Consider the following 10,000-nt stretch of genomic DNA (forward strand, 5'->3'; position numbering starts at 1 on the left):
TACTGTACTGTACTGTACTGAACTGAACTGTACTGCACTGTACTGGAAAATAGTATCACGTTTGTTGTTTTTTTTTGTGGGATTTTTTGTTTATTTGTTTGTTGTTGTTGTTGTTGTTGTTGTTTTTTTTGGGGGGATGGGGTTGGGTTTTTTTGTCAGCCCGCAACAGATTTCTCTGTGTGAATTGAAATTCGGGGCTCTGTGTGTGTTCTCTCTCCACCACAGGGGTAGTGTGTGTGTGTGTGTGTGTGTAGGGTTCGGAGGAATGGCGGGGGCTGGGAGAGGGGTACGGGGATGGGGGCGCGGCGGGGGGAGAGTGCAGCGCCACGTAACCCACATTTTTTTGTGTTCTTTTTCTTTATTTCTTTCTTTCTTTCTTTTTTTTTCTGTTTGCAAGTTGTTGTTTTTTTTTGGTTTGGTTTGGAGTTGTTTTTTTGCGGGGGTGTTTTTTTCGTGGGTGTTTGTTTGTTGGGTTTTTTTTTTAATGTTTGTTTTTTAAATCATCAAAGTGGATTTTTCTGTACATGATATACTGAATGTGTATGTGGAGTGATGGAGAGCTTGAAGGCGTTTACTTTTTTTTTTTGTTTTTTTTTTGGCTTTTTTCTTCTTTTTGCTTTTTTTCTTTTCTTTTTTTCTCTTTTTTCTTTTTTTCTTTTTTTTTATTTCTTTTCTTTTTTTCTTTTCTTTTTTTTTTGCTTTTTTTCTTCTTTTTTTTTCTTTCTTTTTGTTGCTTTTTTTTTTTTGTGTGTCATATGGTATAAATCTAAGAAAGGGATTATTCATCAGTGTCTGTGCTTGCTTCCTTCCTTTCTTTCTTCCTTTCTTTTTTTTTTTCTTTTTTTTTATTTTTTTTTTTTACACTCCGTTAAAAAATAAACTTTCCAGTGTCTTGCCGGATATCAGTTTGCTAGCAGCCTCTCGATCTACCGTGGTTTACGCGGAATTCATCGGCGCAGCAAGTAGTAGTAGAAGTTAATGGCAGTAGCAGCAGTCGCAGCAGCGACTAAGCGCGTTGGGTTACCGCTGCTGTTCAGGCACCTGCTTGGCAGATGTGGTGTAGCGTATATGGATTTGTCCGAATGCAGTGACGCCTCCTTCAGCTACTGATACTGATACTGCAGCAGCAGCAGCAGCAGCAGTAGTAGTAGTAGTAGCAGCAGCAGCAGCAGCAGCAGTAGTAGTAGTAGTAGTCGTATATGTATGTGAGTGTGTGAGGAGTGTGTGTTCGTGTGTGTGTGTGTGTGTGTGTGTGTGTGTGTGTGTGTCTGTATCTGTCTATGCCTGTGTCTGTCTGACTGTGTGTGCGCGCCTGTGTGCGTATGTTTACGTGAGATAAGTTGTTGTTGTTGTTGTTGTTTCTTTTGGGGGGGGTGGGGGTGGAGGAGGGGGTCTGGGTGGGAAGGGGGGTTGTTGTTCGAGGCTTCAGATTTGTTAATCAGTACGTTTCCCTGTTTTTAGAACATAGTACTCCGACACGGAAAGTACCATAGAACTATCAGAAGACTGTTGGACACGTTAAATATTTCCCCGACACCAGTACCACAACTTCTTCTTCTTCTTTTTTTTTCTTCTTTTTTTTTGTCCAGAACAAACGGCGAAGAAGAATGTCGATGTTGGTCGTGAGCTTGACAAAAATTACAATTTAAAAAAAAAAAGAGTATTTTGTTCATGTATTTTTTTTTCTGATTTTCGAGGATGATCGTTAGTTGTTTTTCTCTGGAGTGACAATCATTTCAGTGTTTTATAACTCGAATGGGCGAAATATGATATCAACCATGATCCACTTTTCATTGCCAATATGTGTGTGTGTGTGTGTGTGTGTGTGTGTGTGTGTGTGTGTGTGTGTGTGTGTGTGTGTGTTTTCGGATGATAAAAAGTGTGTTTTTGTCAGTGATTCAAACGGAAAGGTTATAAGAATAAAGTAGATGTTTAAACAGAGGCAGCAAAAAATGTACCGAGGGCTACGTTGAGATATACTGATGATAATGATAATGATAATGATACTGATGATAATGGTAATTATAGTCATGATAATAATGATGATTAATAATAATATAATATAATGATAATGATAGTAATAATAATAAGAAGAAGAAGAAGAAGAAGAAGAATGATGATGATGATGATAATGATAATGATAATAATAATAATAATAATGATTCATGATTGATGACCATGAAGATGATTATTATTATTATGAGGAGGAGGAGGATAGTGATGATGATAAGACTAATAATAGTGATAATGATGATAATGAACGTAGTCATCATCGTCATCATAACCATCATAATCACAACAATGAAAGGGCTTCCTCTAAATATGCAATATGTCTTGGCCAATTTGTGTTCTGGAAGTGGAGTGATGGCCTAGAGGTAACGCGTCCGCCTAGGAAACAAGAGACTCTGAGCACGCTGGTTCGAATCATGGCTCAGCCGCCGATATTTTCTCCCCCTCCAATAGACCTTGAGTGGTGGTCTGGACGCTAGTCATTAGGATGAGACGATAAACCGAGGTCCCGTGTACAGCATGCATTTAGCGCACGTAAAAGAACCCACGACAACAAAAGGGTTGTTCTTGGCAAAATTCTGTAGAAAAATCCACTTCGATAGGATAAACAAATAAAACTACACGCAGAAAAAAAAAAAGGGTGGCGCTGTAGTGTAGTGGCGCGTTCTCCCTGGGGAGAGCAGCCCGAATTTCACACCGAGAAATCTGATGTGATAAAAAGAAGTACAAATACAAATAGAAACGCGCTTTGTGTTGTTTTAAACTGCAATACAACACACCCTCACAACACACCACAAACCGTATCCTTTACAGTGTCACATGACCAGAGGGCAATCTGACAGGATAAAAGGGGGAAATTAAAAAAAAAAACAGAAGCAAAAAAAATCGTGTCGAAGCAGGAAATCGGTCTCTGCCTTTCACCCGACACCAACCCTTCTTGCACTTCCGGTTTCCCTAGACACAGTGCGAGCGCTGAGCTCTCAACCAACCGGCAACCAATGACATTGTAACTAACTATCGGCGCTAACCAATCGCTGGGCCTTGTTGAGCTGAGGAGGGAGGATGGGGGGGTCGGTCCTTGGCTGGCTAGCTGGCTTGAAGACCCTTTGTGCTGGACACGATGACAAGATGAGAAGCCAGTTTCCTGCCCTTGGTGTCTTTTCTTTATGAGCGAACCGTAACGGCGAGTGCTGATCGACCACCAGACCTGGACAAGAATTGATCACCAGCGTCGTCATCATCTCCACGACGTCTCACTCGCGCGTCATTGTCACCATAGAGACTGGAAGGGTGATGTGGTCTGCTTTGGTGGAGGTGGTGGTGGTAGTGGTGGTGTTGTGTGGTGGTGGTGGTGGCGGTGGTGGCGGTGTTGGTGGTGTGGTGGTCAGGGGGCAATGTGATGGACAAGAACATGAAGGGTGTCTGCGGCTTGCGGCTGTCCGGGGTTTGATCACCGCAACATGCTGAAATGGACTAAGCAGACAGGGTAAGGTTTGTGTGTGTGTGTGTGTGTGTGTGTGTGTGTGCGTTGTGCTGTGTTGTATTGTGTTGTGTTGTTTTGTGTTCTCTCTCTCTCTCTCTCTCTCTCTCTCTCTCTCTCTCTCTCTCACTCTGCGTGTGTGTGTGTGTGTGTGTGTGTGTGTGTGTGTGTACGGGATGATGATTAAGAATGATAACGATTGTGAGGGATTGTGCTTATGTGTGTGAGTGTGTGTAATCGTTTATTTGTTTTGATTTTAGTGTGTGTGTGTGTGTGTGTGTGTGTGTGTGTGTGTGTGTGTGTGATGACGATTAGCATGAATATGAAGAGAAAAAAAATGATGACGCTGGTGATGAAGATCGGTGATGAGTGATGATTATGGTGACGACGATGCCGACGATGACATTTATAGGAATGATGACCGGTGATAACTGCTGCTGCTGCTGATGATGATGATGAAAAAGACTACGACGATGATGACAGTAACGGTCAGATTTTGGTCAAAAATCACTTTTTGGGGTTTAGCTAAGAAAATAGATTGTTTGTAAAGTAAATTCATTGTAGTTTATCACACTGTTTGAATTTTTTAATTCCGTCCAGCGGTTGCGGAGCTATGGCCCATCAAATTAGGTAGGGTGTCTAAAAAAATCAAGATTTTGACTCTGAAAATGGCGAAAATAACAAAAAAACTATTCTCCTTCATAACCACCATTCAAAGCGAACAATGACCGCTCCCCTGCACAGCACCGGTTAGTACGCGTTACCTCCCTTTGTAAACACGCGGTATGGCAGTCTTCGTGTAAGCTAGTTGACTTCGAGTGATTATTTTGGCTATTTTGTTGCGGATTTTTCTATTGTTTTGTTGTCATCATGCCTTCTGATAGAAAAAATACCAAAGGTAGGTCTAAGAAGCGCAAGTTTCGTGGCAACCAGTTTGTACAGGCTAAGAAAAGACTCGTTGATACTGTTGAGAAGCCTAGTGATGAAGAAGTGAAGGATTCGACATCGAGTGATGATGACAGTCTATCGGTGGAAAATGAAAATGCCTCACTCGAAAACGAAAGTGCCACGCCCATCTGTCGATCTGAACTGAAGATCAATAGTGCAGAGAACTTCTCTGATTATTTAGTACTGAAGACGAAGGTGATGAGAGTGATGAAAATGACTGTGTTTGACTTAGAACCTCCTACAGGTTACAGAGTTGTTGACATTGGATTGTTAGCCCAGAACCTGTCATCCAAGCTGAAGTGTGGATTTTGCCTGGGTAGTGTCCAGCTCTTTGAAGTAAAAAGGTCTGGATTAGCCAGCCAGTTTGCCTTCCATTGTGATAATGAGCATTGTAGTGATCAGAAGCAGTTCCCTTCAAATGAACAAATTCCAGTTGGGAATATAAACATAAATTCTATCAACCGCCGTGCAGAGTTTTCAATGCGTGCCCTTGGATGGAGTCATACAGACCTTGAGGTGTTTTGCGCACTAATGGATTTACCACCACCTGTTCAGATAAGTAGCACTGTGACCATCAACAAGACTATTGAAAAGGCTGCCACTACTGTTGCTGCAAAGAGCATGGAGAATGCAGGCAAGATGGAGTATGTAGCTGCTGAAAAAGTGTCTGCAGGGGTATACGCAGAATGCAAACGAGTCGCTGAACAGTACAATTTGGAAGTATTGCCCCAAAACAAAAAACCATGGCCCAAGAACTGTGAAAACTGCCCTTGCCATTGCTGTCAGTGTCTTCAATGATGGTGCTACATGTTTTGGTGCCATGCTGGAGGCAATGGACATCCGCCCTGGTGTGTTTGCAACAGACTTCTTCACACGGCGGGATACAGCGCGGATCTCAAATGCCCAGAGACGGGCAAAATCAGCTTCCTTGGAGGAGAGGAGGGCTAGAAGGCAGGAGAGACTGATCCACAATGGTAACTGTGCTAGGGAGGGCCAGCCATACCTTGCAGGGGGACATTAGTGACATGAACAAGTTGACAGGTAGGAAAAACCCTTCATTTTCTTACATAAACTTTAGCGAAAATCACCACTTTTGCATGCTTTGAACACAATATCTGAAGAAATATTCAAGCTACAGCTTAGAAATTTTGCATGCTTGTTTTGAATGCCATCAGCTATAGTATGTACCTCAGAATTGTCTGTAAGACACTTACTTTGTTTTTGGTAAATTTTGTCACTTGATTTTTTTTTATAAAAAATTATCAAAACTCGAGTCACTAAAACTCAAAATCAGTCAAGATGACATAAAAATCAATGGTACATGCCATAGATAAACTTGTTTTCTTTATCTTTGCAAAATATGAGCCATGTACATGGCATAGTATTCAATGTAGAGTGTGCCAGCTAACACCCCAATTTCCTTTTACGCGACATATCGTTTTTCATAAAATATACAAAAAATTCAGACTTATTAAAAAAAATCATATTTTTATTATTTGTTTTAACAAATATAACCCTTTTGACATATGCATGCCAAAATGATTGCAAATATTCCAATTACTTTGGTATATATGACCATAAACAAAATGGAACCCCCGTCTGACCGATAATGCCCCCTTAACTTCCTTTGCCGTTCCCTTTAGCTGTCAAAGAAGACAAGGTAAACGTGCACGCAAGGCAAAGTGGCCACATGGGCAAGGCCTGTGTTTAACTCACTCAGTACGGCCAGTCCTCTCTTCTCCTCTACACAGACCCCTCGGATATCCAGTGGGTGTCTGAGTGACCCAACCTTTAGCTTCCGTCGTCAGAATCGTGGTATTCTTTGTCAACATTCACCTCTTCAGTTTAAGAGCCTTCCGCTTGCAATATTTTGATGATGGTAACTGGGGTGAAACGCTGTTAACGTCGTCTCTTTCTCCGTTCGTATGGAGGAGAGAGTTAAAGCCGTCCCATTGTTGAAACTCCTGTTGCACCCCCCCCCCCCCCCACTCCCCCCATCACCCCCCACCACCACTTCGCCCCCCATACCTTCCCCCCCCCCCGCCTGCTTTGAAGACGCCCCCTCCCCTCCCTTTCTTCCCGTCCCCCTCCCATCATATCATCACCCTACACCGTCGTTCACTGTTTCCTTGAGCCATTTTAATCCTGCTGGTACTTTTTAATTTTTTTTTCCTTGTACCGCCTGTCCGCTTGTCGGTCTGTCTCTCGCTCTGTATGTCGGCCAGTCTGTCCGTCTGTCTGTCGGTCGGTCCGTCAGTCCGTTGGCGTGTTTCTCTCTCTCTCTCTCTGTGTCTCTGTCTCTGTCTCTCTCACTCTCTCTCTTCTCCTCCTCCTCCTCCTCATTCTTCTCCTCCTCCTCCTCCTCCTCCTCCTCCTCCTCCTTCTTCTTCTTCTTCTTCTTCTTCTTCTACTGCTCCTCCTCCTCCTCCTCTTTCTTCTTCTTCTTCTTCTTCTTCTTCCCTTCTTCCTCCTCTACCTCCTCCTCCTCCTCCTTCTTCTTCTTCTTCTTCCCTTCCTCCTCCTCTACCTCCTCCTCCTCCTCCTTCTTCTTCTTCTTCTTCCTCCTCCTTCTTTCCCATCTCCTCCAGCTCATCCTCTACCATCACTCTCTTTCTCCTTCCTCACCATCTTCATCCCCCCCTTCTCCATCTTCGTCTTATGTTTGTTTCTCATTTCTTTTTTTTCTTTTTCTTCTTTTTAACTCCTTCCGTCTCTTCTTCTCGGTCTTTTTCCTCCTTGTCCTTTTTTTTTTCCTTTTTTTTTTTTTGGTCGCCATCAGTTGCTTTTTTTTTTCCCCACGTGTCGGTAACATCAACGAAGGAGTGATGTGCTGAATAATGAACAAATAATGTAAAAAAAAAAATTAAAACAAAAATAAAATTAAAAAAAATAAAAATAAAAAGCACGCCACACAGCCAGACAACAGGATACTTTGCCCATTGTCTTGAGAGATTTGTGTGGGCGTTTTCTATTTCTCCTCTTTCTTTCTTTGTTTCCATGTATTTCTTGCATCAAATTTTTTTTTTCCTTTTCTCTTGTTTTCTTTCTTTCCTTGCTTGTATTTCTTTCTTTGCTTGTATTTCTTACTTCATTCTTTTTTTTTTCCTTTTCTCTTATTTTCATTCATTCTTTGTTTTGTTTTTTTCTTTCTTTCTTTCTTTCTTTCTGTCATTGTATTTCTTGCTTCACTGTTGTTGTTTTTTTTTTTTTTTCTTCCTTTTCTCTTGTTTTCTTTCTTTCTTTCCTTGTATTTCTTTCTTTCTTTCCTTGTATTTCTTTCTTTCTTTTTTCTTCGTATTTCTTGCTTCATTGTTTTTGTTTTTTTTCCTTTTCTCTTGTTTTCTTTCTTTCTTTCTTTCTTTTTTTTCTTTTTCTTTCTTTCATTCTGTCCTGTATTTCTTGTTTCATTTTTTCCCCTTTTCTCTCGTTTTCTTTTTTTCTTTTTTTTAATCTATTTATTTGTTTTATTTTCATTATTATTATTATTATTATTATTATTATTATTATTATTATTTTTAATTATATTATTATTAGTTAGTTAGGTGGGTTTTTTTGGTTTTTTGGTTTTTTTCTCAAGGCCTGACTAAGCGCGTTGGGTTACGCTGCTGGTCAGGCATCTGCTTGGCAGATGTGGTGTTGCGTATATGGATTTGTCCGAACGCAGTGACGCCTCCATGAGCTACTGAAACTGAAACTGAAACTTCCTTTCTGTCCTTTTTCTTTCTTTCTTTCTTTCATTCATTCCTTGTATTTATCGTTTCATTCCTTTTTTTTTTTTTCCTTTTCTCTTTCTTTCATTCATTCTCTCTTTCTTTCTTTCTTTCTTTCATTCCTTGTATTTTTTTACTTTCGTTCTTCTTTTTCCCTTCTCTCTTGTATTCTTTCTTTCTTTCTTTCTTTCTTTCTTTCTTTCCTTCTTTTTTTTCACTTCATCCATTTCTTATCGCCACCTTCTGTGGTTTTTTTTTTTTCTTTTCTTCTTCATCTTTTTTTTTTTTTTTTTTTTTAAACGTCAATCGTGGTTACACACACACACACACACACACACACACACACACACACACACACACACACACACCAAGGATTATCACGGGGTTCTGTTTTGTTTGGTTTTGTGTTGGTGCTCCATTGTTTGCGAGAATGTACGAGCGCAAGTGCTGGTTCGTGATTTCTTCTGCTCTCTCGGACTCTCTATGTCTCTGTGTCTGTGTCTGTCTCTGTGTCTCTGCGTTTCTGTCTCTGTCTGTCTGTCTGTCTTTCTCCATCTAAATATCTATCTATCGATCTGTCTGTCTGTCTGTCTGTCTGTCTCTCTTTCTCTCTCTCTCTCCATCTAAATATCTATCAATCGATCTGTCTGTCTGTCTGTTTTGTCTGTCTCTCTCTCTCTCCATCTAGATATCTATCTATCTATCGATCTGTCTGTCTGTCTGTCTGTCTGTCTCTCTCTCTCTCTCTCTCTCTCTCTCTCTCTCTCTCTCTCTCCATCTAGATATCTATCTATCTATCGATCTGTCTGTCTGTCTGTCTGTCTGTCTCTCTCTCTCTCTCTCTCTCTCTCTCTCTCTCTCCATCTAAGCATTTATCTATCTATCGATGTGTCTGTCTGTCTGTCTGTCTGTCTCTCTCTCTCTCCATCTAGATATTTATCTATCTATCGATCTGTCTGTCTGTCTGTCTCTCTCCATCTAAGTATTTATCTATCTATCGATGTGTCTGTCTGTCTCTGTCTCTCTCTCTCTCTCTCTCTCTCTCTCTCTCTCTCTCCATCTAGATATCTATCTATCTATCGATCTGTCTGTCTGTCTGTCTGTCTCTCTCTCTCTCTGTCTCTCTCTCCATCTAAGCATTTATCTATCTATCGATGTGTCTGTCTGTCTGTCTGTCTGTCTCTCTCTCCATCTAGATATTTATCTATCTATCGATCTGTCTGTCTGTCTCTCTCTCTCTCTCTATCTCTCTCTCTCTCTCTCTCTCTCTCTCTCTCTCTCTCTCTCTCTCTCTCTCCATCTAGATATCTATCTGTCTATCTTTACATCCCTCCTTTCCGCCTCTACAATTCAACCATTCTGACCTGTGCCTCCATCTTTCACTCTCTCTCCCTACCCCCCTCTCTCTCTCTTACTCTCTCTCTCTATGTCTGTCTGTCTGTCTCTCTCTCTCTCACTCTCTCTCTCTGTCTCTCTAGATATCTGTCTATCTATCTATCGATCTGTCTGTCGGTCTGTCTATCTGTCTATCTATTTGTCTATCTTTACATCCCTTCTTTCCGCTATCTTCCTGTCTCTACATTTCAACCATTCTGACCTTCTGTATCTCCATCTTTCACTCTCTTTCCCTATCCCCCTCTCTCTTTCTCTCTGTCTGTCTGTCTGTCTGTCTGTCTCTCTCTCTGTCTCTGTCTCTCTCTCCATCTAGATATCTATCTATTTATCGATCTCTCTGTCTGTCGGTCTGTCTATCTGTCTATCTATCTATCGATCTGTCTGTCTGTCGGTCTGTCTATTTGTCTATCTATCTGTCTATCTTTACAGCCCTCCTTTCCGCTATCTTTCTGTCTCT

At 41.1% G+C, this 10,000-nt stretch overlaps 1 protein-coding gene across 2 annotated transcripts in view; it reads left to right on the forward strand.

Moving 5' to 3' along the window:
- Positions 1-2,905: 2,905 nt before the first annotated feature.
- LOC143293862 (uncharacterized) overlaps positions 2,906-10,000 on the forward strand; it is a 110,302-nt gene continuing 103,207 nt past the window's right edge. Inside the window, exon 1 of one of the 2 annotated variants that reach the window (XM_076605170.1) lies at positions 2,906-3,496. In XM_076605170.1, coding sequence (XP_076461285.1) covers positions 3,471-3,496 — 26 coding nt within the window. In that variant the 5' untranslated portion in view covers positions 2,906-3,470. The remainder of the gene's footprint in view (positions 3,497-10,000) is intronic. The other variant, XM_076605174.1, reaches the window with a different exon arrangement.

Source organism: Babylonia areolata, chromosome 19 (genome assembly GCF_041734735.1).
Source record: "Babylonia areolata isolate BAREFJ2019XMU chromosome 19, ASM4173473v1, whole genome shotgun sequence".
NCBI classification, from domain to species: domain Eukaryota; kingdom Metazoa; phylum Mollusca; class Gastropoda; order Neogastropoda; family Buccinidae; genus Babylonia; species Babylonia areolata.